General features: G+C 33.5%; 1 protein-coding gene across 11 annotated transcripts in view; it reads left to right on the top strand.

Moving 5' to 3' along the window:
• The window catches only part of LOC123537036 (transcription factor Sox-5-like), a 164,471-nt gene extending 151,912 nt beyond the window's left edge, over window positions 1-12,559 (top strand). For all 11 annotated transcript variants that reach the window (XM_053528988.1, XM_053528989.1, XM_045320576.2 and 8 more), the window contains 6 exons: window positions 5,166-5,851; window positions 6,026-6,206; window positions 7,223-7,393; window positions 7,777-7,882; window positions 8,379-8,521; window positions 9,101-12,559. In XM_053528988.1, coding sequence (XP_053384963.1) covers window positions 5,166-5,851; window positions 6,026-6,206; window positions 7,223-7,393; window positions 7,777-7,882; window positions 8,379-8,521; window positions 9,101-9,444 — 1,631 coding nt within the window. In that variant the 3' untranslated portion in view covers window positions 9,445-12,559. The remainder of the gene's footprint in view (window positions 1-5,165; window positions 5,852-6,025; window positions 6,207-7,222; window positions 7,394-7,776; window positions 7,883-8,378; window positions 8,522-9,100) is intronic.
• The last annotated feature ends 637 nt before the right edge of the window (window positions 12,560-13,196 follow it).

Raw genomic sequence — 13,196 nt, 5'->3', positions numbered from 1 at the left:
TATGTCTCCTAACAGACAATTCATGTCAAATTAGATTAAAATTAAAGCATCTGAAAATGAAGAAAAATGAATGAAGATTTTAATCAGATTCTCTGTACTTTATCAGGGAAGATTTATTTTAACTGTTTCATAATTTATCTGTGGAGAGATTCGTGCAGATAGAATTTCACCTGAGTTTTCTAGAGGAGAATAGTGTTTTGTTTAAAACAACAAAAAGCACCAAAAAACAACAGTAGACCACCCCTGTATTGAAATTAATCAGTTAACATTGATTTATAATTATTTTGTCTTATTGGAATACGTGTTATTGCCAGATATTCGAGTATCATCACTTAAAATCTTATTGCTTATCGGGTTTTTTTTAAAAATTTTATATGTAAAGTGTATAAAAATATTTTGAACACCTCAGACAAATCTATATCATTTATTTGGTTCCAAAGTTTGATACAAAAAAGGGGAGATGGAACTTCTTACTAGCTATCATTTATGCTTTAGAATGGTGTTAGAATGTGAAGATTCTCCACTGCTGAAAACATCTGGGAGCCAAATGTTGGAAAGATTTTTTATAGGAATTTTGATACAGTGCTTGTGGTTTCAATTTAGTATTTGGTGTCAATTAGAACCTGGCAACTATCAATCTTTGCTCTGAAATGAATTCTTTATTAATGGATTACATGCTTTGAATGAAACTATCCCAGTTTTTTCCCTCACTTTGTTACCTGGATTGGCATTAGCTTTCATAAATCTACAGAAATTTTGTTGTTTTATTAAATATTGAAGGTTTTGTTAGATTAAGTTGGAGTTAAGTCCCTTGGTTACACTTGAATGAGGCTCAGGCAGGGCTATTTTCACTCCAAGTCAATTCAAACTGATGGGTTAATAAATTTGAGGTTGACCACTGTGTTGTTAAAATACATAGTTCAATTAAACAGTGTTAACGGCTTTTTTCTTTGTCATTTAAGTGTTAATCTGACATTTTACTGAATATTTATGTGCAAGCAAACTACAATTAAAATCTGTTTAGCCTGCAGTCAAGTACAAACTATATGTCTTTCAAAATTTCATATTTCCTTTGAAATTTTAGATTTGTTTTATTCTTTATTGTAAGGATGAATTTACTTCCAAATCGTAAACCTGTCTTCAATTTTTTTTCCAGTTCTTAGCATTTAACAACTTTTAAATGGTTCTAGAAATAAGCAAATTTCTGGTTGAAAATTAGCAAAAAGTGATGCGATCAAGAATTGTTACTGAAGGAGAGAAAAAAAAAACAAATGAAAATTTCTGTGTGCGTTATTTTGAAGTTAATTGCTCTTCAGAAAAAAAGGAGCGAAAACAAATCTTCGATTTTCATGGTAGAGATCTATGAAAATGAAAACATCCGCTAGTTTACCATTACATAAGACAAAGCTGGCTTGGCATACATATGGTGAAAATTATGAAAATGTCAAAATTCGTCAGTATACATAAAATCAGCATTTAATTTTATCTTTGTACTGGAATTCGCAGTTTTATAAACAGGTTTTAGTACAACTGTCAGCTGCTCCGAGGAGATAAACATCCATTCTTATCTCCGTATTTCATAATGGCTTAGCACACAAAAAGGTTTCTCGGAGTTTCAAAAATTGTTTAGAAGACATTTTCGCCATGGAAATTGCATATTCATTTTCATACGCTTCTATGATAATGATCTGATATCTTATAATAAATGCAGAAAATGTTAAGGAAATTAAGTGCATAAATATTATTTGTGCAAAAAAAATGCATGAATTCGGTAAAAGCAGAAAATGCTTTCAGGTGTTTAAGTATGAGAAGTTACAAAAAAATGGCACTGAAAATAGGGGTTCAGGAAGAACTTCCTGCTCAAAGAAAGAGACTGTTTAACTTTTTTGTGTCGGCTGCAACATTTTTAAAAGCTCCGGCATTTAATGTTTGAAACATAATCATAATCGCAATTTATGTATTTAGCGCCCTGCTGTATGTAAAGCAACTTTGGACATGTTTTTCATGAAAAGGTAGTGTAGTCTGTGTTCAGACACAGGAGATAACCCCTAAGGTTATTCAAATTTGATATAATTATGTGCCTTTTCTTCCCAAAACATTAGATAATCAGACCAAAGAAATAGTGGTCAGATTCTTCAACCATTTCACTCGTTATTATAAAAAAAAAATGGAATACCACAATATTAGTTTTCTTTGAACACTATAAAATAATACTATATTGTATACGTAACAGTGATAATGAGCCTGCATATCTTTTGCTTGAAACTGGAAATTTCACGAAGCCTCTGGTTTAAAATGTTCCTAGAGAACTTCTGTTTTGATTTATGAATAAATTTGCATCAAAGCAGATAGTTTATGAGGTAAAGTACACCCCTTTATAACCTGTTCGTATTTGATGGAACATAATGAGCAGAAAAACGTACACAAGTTATAATCTGTTACAATAAGTATCAGAATGGGCTTTCCTTGTTTTATTAATTTGATTAATAAAAACCATTATTACTTGGAGCCTGCTTGGCCAGGTATGGCAGAAAATAATTTGCAGTAAATTTTTGTACCGTTGTGTTTCGTCTGTATTTATGGTATTGTTCTGGTACGTGACCGTGTTTCCTCTAAGAGCATGCGTTTTTATATTGTCTGAACTTCAGTAAATAAATTATGACTTTTATGTATTAATGAGTCAGTTTCATCTGATTTATTAAATGAATAGGTTCCAAGTATGCATGTATTTAGAATTTATTATGCATTAGAAAAAAAGATGGGTGTAATTCATTCTAATGTTTCTGTAAGCTGTTTCCCTCGGAAAAAACGAAAATTGTTCACATTCTGTGTTAACAGCTGCAGTTAACAAAAGATTTCAAAACAAGCACAAAGAAATATATAACGTCTTTTAAAACAGCGTGAAAACGACATAACGTAGATAGAAATTATGATTAATGATGACCCAGATCAGCGATTATCTTTTAGGATGATGAAAGAGCGCCACACAATAGGGCCCCTGGCTTTGTTTTCCATTTGAAATAATATAACGTAGATAAACGCACCACGGGATGCTGGGATATATAATACGGAGAAACTGTCGGTGCTGACTTGAACAGTTTATGAGAATTATGAAAAAAAATGAAAATGTTAAAAATGTGCCTCTGTTACATTTGATAACGAACTGTTATGGGATATTAGCGGAAAGAGGGTTTTACTCAGGGGGGTAACAAAAATGTTTTCAGTTGATATCATCCGCCATAAAGACATAGATCTTTGTTGAAAAAAACTGATTAGCGTCTCGGTGATTCTAAAATTGTCGGAAGAGCCTTGAATAATGTTATACCTACTGTGTTGTACAATGTAATTGTATTTACAAGAAAATGATCTGTTTTCTATAGATTTTATATACACTTGATACTTGCGTCTGCAAAACAAGTGTGGAAATGTTTGATATGTGTCACCTTGAAAAGTACAGATTTTGATTTTTACATGCACAAAATTTGAAAAAAAGATTTTTTTTTTTGAAAAATTTATGAGAAAAAGGTTTTTCTGCACTATCAATAACATTTTTCTCATCAAAGATTTCCAGTTGCCATAACAATATTTCACACGATTCATTGAAGATAAATAGATGTTTTGACGGAGGTTACCCCTGCAGTTTGTATTTTGTTGCTGTGTTAACAAGTTTGGGACTCGTACATCAATCAACTTTCGCTTATTATTAATCACCAATCAGCTTGTTGCGGTGCTGTGTGTGATGCGAAGATAAAAGATACGTCTCTCTTTTTTTTTATCGTCAAAATCGTTATTACATTTTAGGATAAATGCACGAGATAACAGACTCATTGTGCTCTTCAAAACTTAAAGAAATAAAGCGCTTAATTTGTATTTTGTGTCAGAATGGAATCTTTAGATATTTTCGGTTGTCATTTGGTCTGATTAAACAAATGAATTGTCGGCAAAATACGACCCCGAGAGAAATTGGGAATCAATCATATTTGTGTCCTAATGGACAAACTACAAATCTTTTGTAATTTGCTCATTTTAGTGGGATAGCATTTTGTGATAAATGGTTAAATGTGAGATTAATACTCTCCTATGCATTATCATCTTCTTTAAGTTTTTTGTAAGAATTTTTTTTTTCGGGCATTTTTTTGGCTATTCAGGAGCAAGAAGGATTTTAGGAAAGCTGCTCGGCTCAGTTATATTTACATATAAGTTGTCACTTTCATTCCTACAATAAAAATAACTCAAGTGCTGATGTTAAACTGTTAGCAAGTAAAATAGAAATTTTGTCAAGACTATTTTCAATTTTCAGAAAACTATTCCATTTACCCAGGATCTTAAATACCCATGCATTGGTTGAGATATGTCTATAGGAAGAAAAACATACGTTAAAAAGGAATACCAAAAATTTTAGAGACATTATAGCAACAATCTGAAGGAATATAAATAGAAGACCACCCTTTAAATGAGGTTTAACACACACACTTAAAATCCTGTTCAGTAATTTCATTTTTTATGAGGCCGGTAATTAAAATCTTCCTTCTTGGAATATGACAATAATTAGAATTTCTGACGTTTACTCATCATTTTCAAATGCAACTTGAAATTATTAAAAACACTTGAGAAATATTTACATTTTATAGTTCTAGTTCATATTCTTTTTTTCAAGAATGATGGGTAATTCCGAAATGTAAAAATGGTATTTTTTGGTGTTTCAGGAATCCTATCTCTGCTCATTATACTCCAAAATTGTAATTGGCATAATTGGTTTGTTATTCTTCAGCAATTGTATGGGTGCTAAAACTGTCTCATTATTTTGCTTAAGATTTATTGATACTCCTGCAAATGATAGTAATATACAGTCTCCCCACCCGCTAATGGTTTTCATTGTTGGTTTTTTTTGTTGGCGTTTTTTTCCCTCAAAAAATTTGAGTTGAAGGAAGTGTAATAGGAATTGATTGATTGATGGTGGTCGGGGCTTAAGGCATGGGAAATAGAAAAATGTATTGCTGTTTTTTCTTTAAAGTACAACATATTTGTTGAATAGATAGATGCTTTGATACAAGGATCATTATTTTAAGTAAATTTAGATGTTGTCTCTCGCAAAATTCTATCTTGTGAGGTTTTTAAATCAATCTTTTGATGGTGAAATAATTATATTCTCTCCTGTTTTTCAGTCCCATCTCATATGACACTACCATCAAGGATGTCACCCCTGACAACGTCTGCGTTCCAAGTCGACACAAAGCAGCATTCATCGCCACCATATACCACCTCGCCATACCATTTGTCGCCAGTGACACATTCCAGCCCCCTACCTTCGGACCACCACTCGACGCCATCACCTCGTCATGAAAACTCCATGACCAGTCCATCAGGACACATGCCTCATACACCAATGTGGCTGGGTACTCCAAGAGACACTAGGGAACCGAGAGATGCTGCCCCCACTGACCAAGATGGCCCACTGAATCTTTCAAAACCAAGAAATGATACCCCGAAAAGGGAGAGAACTGAGGAGCATTATAGTTACCAGCATCACTTCGACCGATCAGAGAAGGTTGCAACCCCACCTCCAGCCCATAGCAACCATCGTATGAATGTTAACACAACCTGCAGCAGTAGTAGCAGCCACAATGCTAGTGTCAGTTCACCACCTGTACCATCAACACCACCAAAAGTTTCAATGGCTGAAAATCCATCTCCGCTCTTCCCAAGTGTGCGACCTCCCTTTCTGCCACCACAGTATAGTCCATTCCTGGGTCTAGCCAGTCACCTGCCTGTCTCCGTCCTCAACAACAACTTCAGCGCTCACTCCTACCTGATGAATGGTGGAAAACTTCCAAGCTTGGACTCCGATAAGGTAATTAAAACATTAAGTTCGATGTTTTTTTACCACTTTTATTACATTTACCTTTGATGATAACCATGTTTTCAACTGCAATAAAAAACAAACAAAAAATTTAATGTCAGAGTCAAACAAAAATCAAGTTTCATAAAGAAAAAACAGTTAAAATGGTTTCTTTTACTTTTCTAGGAAAGTATGGTACATGAGGCTCTGGCACGACAGTATGCTGCAGCTCAACACTCTGCCCACGGACCTCCAGTGTTTCCTGGTTTTGGACTGTCTATGTATCCTGGTGCATCTCATCTCTCTCCACACAGCATGGCCAAGGATCGTAATGAACCACTAAGGGCTGACAACACTTCACCAAACTGTAAGTATACCACCAAGAGTAGTCCCCCTTAGTTGTAAAAAAGTATATTTTCCTTCTTCCTAGTTGAATACGGATGTGACATTAAAAGCATTTGAAAAAAGGAAGAGACAGTATCCTTGTAAATGCTTGAAATGAGAAACACCCCTAATTGTGTAATTTAAATAATACATTGTATGTTTTCTCCTGATTAGACAATGTTTGAGAAATAATGTTTTCGAATGAGACTATCACGTTTGATTATAAAGTAAGGCTTCATTTGAAATGTTATGGTACTTCCATTCTTTCGTAAATTATTGCCTCGAAACATTTTCGCTGATTTTTTTATTTCTGATGGCTACACACAATAAACAGACACACTGAAAAAAAATTTTGTCTTGTTTTATGCGGTGTTAAATTTTAAATTCACGTACACATATTTCAAATTCTAACAAAATTTTATATTACAATCAGTGGAAAAAAATATCACATAAAGATAATAACATCAGTTTCTCAACTAATGAAAACAGATTTGTAAACATTGTTGAAAAAAAACAATGGCTCTATAATATTTCTTATACTGCCGCTCAACTTGAGATATCGGGATATGTTATGATTTTGAATGTTAAAATTTTTACAGTGGGAGTATAACAATTACACACCACTTGACGTTATTAAAATGGGGAAATTTAACAGTAGGGGATTGGTAAGATGCAAGAACAGAAAATTAAAAGCAGGCTCTCAATTTGTTAACATGAATAAAACTGATTGTTACTACTCGTGCACACAATATTTCTTTGTTTTCTCATTAAGAAATTTGAATACTTCCCAGGCGAGTAAAAATCACATCGTAAAAAAACGTTAGCACACAAAACAAGAAAAGGAAATTTCAAGAGTTTACACATGTATTATGCTGTTAACAATATTCTTTTATAATTGTGTTGAAGTGCAATTATAAATAAATTAAGGCCATAATTATGTAACATTTGTTTTTTTCCAAGCACTTTGTTTAATTTTGTAACTTTTATTTTTCCTTCCAGCTAAAATGTTTGGCGCCAAAATCATCCGAGCACAGAAAGAGAAACAAGATATGAATAAGCCGCATGTAAAGCGACCAATGAACGCGTTTATGGTTTGGGCGCGTGAAGAACGGAGGAAAATACTCAAAGCATGTCCAGATATGCACAACTCAAACATAAGTAAAATATTAGGTAAGTTGATTAAATATTTTACTGTAATATTAGGATTGAATTATCAATTTTAGTTAATTTCAGGAGTAAATTGGAGTACACAGCACCTTGCCAAAACTACTTTTTCAATGCTGTCACCATAGGATGTTGCATACTTCTGCCAGCTGCTTTTTCATTAATATATAGCTTTCTACTGATATAAAAAGTTTAAATTATGATTTATTGAAAATATTGGTAAAATAGTGTGAATTTAAACAATGGTTTAATTGCTTATTTTAATATTACCCTGCATTATACTGAAAATTCTTAGATAATCACATGAAATTGCAGCTTATTTTAATGAAAAGTACTTGTACCTGTCATTTTGAAAATAGATAGATGATATATTATGTGTATTGTTTCAGGTGCCAAGTGGAAGGCCATGACCAACGCAGAGAAGCAGCCCTACTATGAGGAACAGTCCCGTCTCAGTAAACTCCACATGGAAAAACACCCCGACTACAGATACAGGTACAGTCTAATGTTTATTTTACTGAAACGTGAAACTGTCTAACAGAAGATCAGTGGTTTTACCAATGTGCATTCTTTAGGCTGAAAATGCTGCGAAAGACACCAACTGCATTCAAAAGTTTCATTTTGTTTATTTAGTTTTATTTAGAGTCACATTGACACAATTTAGTCCTACGGTGACTTTTCCAGCTTTTGATGCTGGAGGGAGACCCTGGGTGCCCCTCTTAGCAACCTTCAGTAGGCCAGCTAGACGGCTTTCTCACATGCAGAAAGTCACCATAATTATGTCAGTATGACAAAATTGCCTTTATTTTCCTCGGTCAATATTTCTATTTATGCAGTCCACATAATATCATCATTTTGTTATGCAGTGTTTGGTGGCAGTTTACGTGTACAAAAATAGCATTTTTATACTCCTCACTTATTGTTACCCAGTTTATCAACTAATTAAATCATCTAGGTGGTTTATATTTTACACTGAAAATTGTCTTTACAGACCTCGTCCAAAGAGAACATGTATTGTGGATGGAAAGAAACTACGAATTTCTGAGTACAAAAATTTGATGCGTTCCAGAAGACAGGACATTCGTCGTGTCTGGTACGGAGACTCTGGGACCACATATGTGGAGGGATTGCTCAGTAAGTCTTACCTATTGTTACATCATTTGAGCCGCGCCATGAGAAAACCAACATAATGGGTTTGCGACCAGCATGGATTCAGACCAGCCTGCGCATCCGCGCAGTCTGGTCAGGATCCATGCTGTTCGCTTTTAAACCCTATTGGAATTGGAGAAACTGTTAGCGAACAGCATGAATCCTGACCAGACTGCGCGGATGCGCAGGCTGGTCTGGATCCATGCTGGTTGCAAACCCACTATGTTGATTTTCTCATGGCATGGCTCATTTCATTAATCTTCTTCTGTCATGTCTTGTAATTAGGTATAAAATCAGATGTTTTGGCAATGTTTGCTGTTTGCTATTTTAAAACTAGAAGTGCTGTTTGAGGCAGAGTTTTTGTGATATTAGGCCAGTTGTGAAATATAGAAGACTTTAATACAACACCAGCTCTCTGGCGAGTATTTATTTTAGGAAGTACAACATGTACACTGGGCAATAATATATCTCTCACCAGAATTGAAATTTCAAACAAGAATCTAATTAATGTCCTTTCATGGTAAAAAGTTATACAAAGGTAACGGATAAAATGTTCTATTTCAGATTCAAATGGTCAAGGTGTTCCAAGTTCTTCAAGTTCAGGGTACGATTCTTCGCGGTTGATGTCTCCGTCAGAAATGGCATCAAGTTTAAATCAGGAAAATGGTCACAATAGCAGGGAACATACTGCCAATGGCAACAGTGATCATAGTGACGCAGAAGATGTAAGCATGCTTGATCAGGATCAGGCAGATGCTCGTCTCCATAGTGACGAGGATAATCTTAGTGACGATCTTGACCAAGCAGACGACAATAGTATGGATGCCTCATACAGTAACCATAGTAACTTAAATGACTCAGATTTTGCTAATGGAAATGGACCAGAATTACAACAAGTTTCAACATAGTTATTAACATTGTAAACTTGGACAAAGTCCTGAAAAAAACAACTTCTGTTAGGCTTGAAGGCCTTTATTATTTGTGAGAAGGTTGTGTGGTGCTAAAAGTGTAAAACGCTAGTTGTGAATTACGTCTAAACTAATAAAAAAGAGGCTGAAAAATATGCGATGGCAAAGCATTGAATGAGATGCAGAGGAGATGAGAAGGAACATAGTATATAAATTTAGAGAATCTGTCTGGTACCAGTCCAGCTTGATCGGAGTATGACTGTGAAGTTTGGGGTTTCCGACAAATAGCTGGTTGCTATTGTAGTGTTGTACAGAACTATTATAAATTCACAAATATGTTCAGTTGTTAAGAATTTTGTTAGTTAGATGGCATTGATTGTATATGTTTTTGTTATTTACTTATATGTCTCAGAAAAAATATATGTACAGTACTCAAATTAGGCATTGCTTATAGTAGACGATGGATAAGCCATCCAGCCTGGCTAACTCTCATGATATATATGTTGATTTTGTTTTTTGTACTTAAATGTGCTGTATTGAACAAATGTCCTAATGTAATGAGATTGTTTTTCTGTACTGGAAATCCACAATGTTGTTACCTTGCTTAGAAATCCTAAATGTTACTAGTATGTTGACTTTTGTCATATCAGGGAAACTAAAATGACAGAAAATTACTATATTTGTAATATATATATATATATAGTAAGCAACTTTCATTTCTTCATCTTCTGATAGCATCTACTTCAGTTCTATAAATAATTCCGATCCCAAAATCATTTTTGGATATATAGATTAAATGCATCATGTGTGTATGTCATGTATATGTCCAATTCTAGAGAACGAGAAATCTTTTTTTGTCTACAGTTAAGGAGTTCTAATATTAAATGTTTAAAATCTGTTTTGAGAATTTTTCAAATCTAGTGTGACGTTGAAAACAGCCAGTAGTCTTTCAAGTCTGTGCATTTACTGAAACTGTCCGTCAGTTAATAGTTGAAAGAAAGTGGATTCTATTTAATTAATTATCCACAATTTTCCATTTTGTTTTTCACAAAGCATTTTCAGAAAATCGTAAGATTTTTTCTTTATTGTATTAGCGCTATTGGCCTTATTATGAAATTTTGCATGTTAAAATTTTAGATATTTATCCCTTTATTTTGTTTAATTACACCATATATTTAAGCAGCTAAGTAGAATCCACTTTCATTTAATGAAGTTTAGTGCCATTAAAACTGATGTGTTCACTTTGAAATGAATTGTAAATTGTATAAAACGCATGGAAAACATGGTTACATTTAATATGCTCAAAAGGTTATATATATATATATATCACGCAAAATAATATTTGATACATTTTTTTTTTTGTTTTTGAGTAAATGACAAACTTTTTCAACAGAAGTGCCATATTGTGTGTCAAAATTTTGAACATGTTCTGTTAACTGTTACATTATTAACTTTGGTTAATTTTACACATAAAAGTTTCTAGTCATGCCCAGAAAAATTCACTTGATACCTTTACCAGAATTATACAAGAAAAAAAAATATGGTTCAGAATCATATTTTCGGTATGGGAAAATGGTTATATTTGCAAATATTACAAACTTAAATGATAGCCCAAGATAAAACTGAAATCCAGAAGGCAAGTTTTGTTTTTATCCTTTCCTGTTCAGAACATCCAAAAATTGAAATCCCTTTGCAGATATTTGTATGTGTTAATGATGTCAGTAAATTGTTTCTTTCATGATATATATTGAATCAGTAAACGCAAATAAGTGACCACCAAGGTTAAAAAATGAAATTGGAAACCAGTCTGAAACTCCAGCATCTGATTGGTTGTTTCTGAGCACAAATCTGAAACTGACCAATGGCAAGACTGCATTTTGAGACTGGTCCCAGGTGTTCTTAAATGGCATGTTTTACATGATCTCACCTCCTGTGAATCAGACATTTTTGCTTACTGACTGAGCTTAGGTATAATAGCAACTACATTTTATGGAAAAAGAATGTAACTTAGTGAAATACCAGAATTTTACACTTTTTTTCAACGAACAAAGCTGGTGTGGACAAACTAGGTGTTTATTTTCACTTGCTATATTTTAGGTTAATATTTTGTACAATACAGTTTTTAGACACTTGTCACAATTTTGTGATAGCTTTACATGTGAAAGAGTTATAATCGGGTAAATTTAATATTAGAATTAGACATTGATATTTTTTAGATGAAAATGTTTTTGAATGTATAGTGTCCCTTTTAAAATACTGTGAAATTTACACTAGTTTATATATATAGATGTTAGATTGTAAATTAATGGGAGATTTCGGCTGGTAAATAAGCTAGATTAATACTTTAGACCTGCAGAAAACCTAACTTTATTTCTTACATTGGAAATTAACAACAAACCATGAAGTTATTAGTCCATGAAAGAAATAAGTTAGGTTTTCAGACAGCACTTTGAACTAATCCATGACAAAATTACCCATAATGCCTTGCTTCTAGTCTGCTTGTTATTTGACATATGTCCCTTGGTAGTCCATGTGAATGGCATTTAAATGCATTAACTGACATTCTTAAAAGCTGTTTTTAGTTTCCCTACCTTCTCACAGTTGTATCTTTGGTCAAATTCTGGCCACAAATAGAACGATGGATTCATCAATAGTTTTAAACACGTTCTAATAGATTAGCTGTCATACAGTTTAACAATCTTGAACAAATGAAAATTTTAATTAATTCAATTGCATATACAATATAAAGCATTGAAATGTATTTTGCCAGAATTACAAAACCAAATTGTGTCGAAAGGTTTCATTTCGGTTGTATAAATTTCATTTAATGACTTCACATTACCGAACTTTATTCCTATCATTTTATTACAACAAACCAGTTCTGAAACATGTCAGTTTCTAATTACAACTAGTAGTGATATATGACAGTCACTTGAAATTCCACATATAGTTGTCTATTGTGACCATTAGGATAAGAAATTATGTTCATTTTTTTGTTTATTTTCTATATGTTTAGACTCCTATATAAAGTTTAGCTGCAGCTGCTGATGTTAAATATTCTATTGTTACTTATCAGTTATAGAAATATGTCTATTAAAATACTGACAAAAATATATATACACAGTTTTGTTGTCTATGTAAATCACTATTACAAATTGCCAAACCCTAAGTTTGTGCAATGACTTGTCTGTGGTATTGAACTTGCTTTAACAGCCACCTGTATTAGGCAGCCACTTGCCATAATCAACCAGTTAGCCAGCTTCCTACACAGATATTTTGTTATAATTTCAACTTTTCTTAAGCAGACACCTGTCTTAACATTTAACCTGCTGGCAGCAAGTGATTCTGCCTTTGGGACCAGTGCAGACCAAGATCAGCTTGCATGTCCGTGCAGGCTGATCATGGTCCGCACTGTTCGCTATTCAGTCGGTAAATTTTCAGTGAGCATCCCTTTGAAAAGTAAGTAGTACTGCCCAAATTGAATGATGGACCATTTTAGAAATTTAGCAGGATAAAGGCTAAGCAACAGATTATCTTGCATCCTTGGCTGGTTGCTAAATGGAAGTTTGAATGTATTTAGCAATTTGACGCTCCTGGAAAGGCAAGCTTGAAGTTGCCACTTTGTCTGTCCCTAATGCAATTATTGTCTGTAATATTTCTCTGCAACCACTGGCTGCAATTGAGCAGAGCTTCATAGAAAGCTTTTCTCTTAAGAGGAGATGAGCATATTATCTGCCCTTTGATTATTCAAC

The sequence above is a fragment of the Mercenaria mercenaria genome, chromosome 17 (genome assembly GCF_021730395.1).
Source record: "Mercenaria mercenaria strain notata chromosome 17, MADL_Memer_1, whole genome shotgun sequence".
Taxonomy (NCBI): domain Eukaryota; kingdom Metazoa; phylum Mollusca; class Bivalvia; order Venerida; family Veneridae; genus Mercenaria; species Mercenaria mercenaria.
The sequence above is the reverse complement of the archived record's forward strand: the minus strand, read 5'-3'. Positions and strand labels throughout refer to the sequence as shown.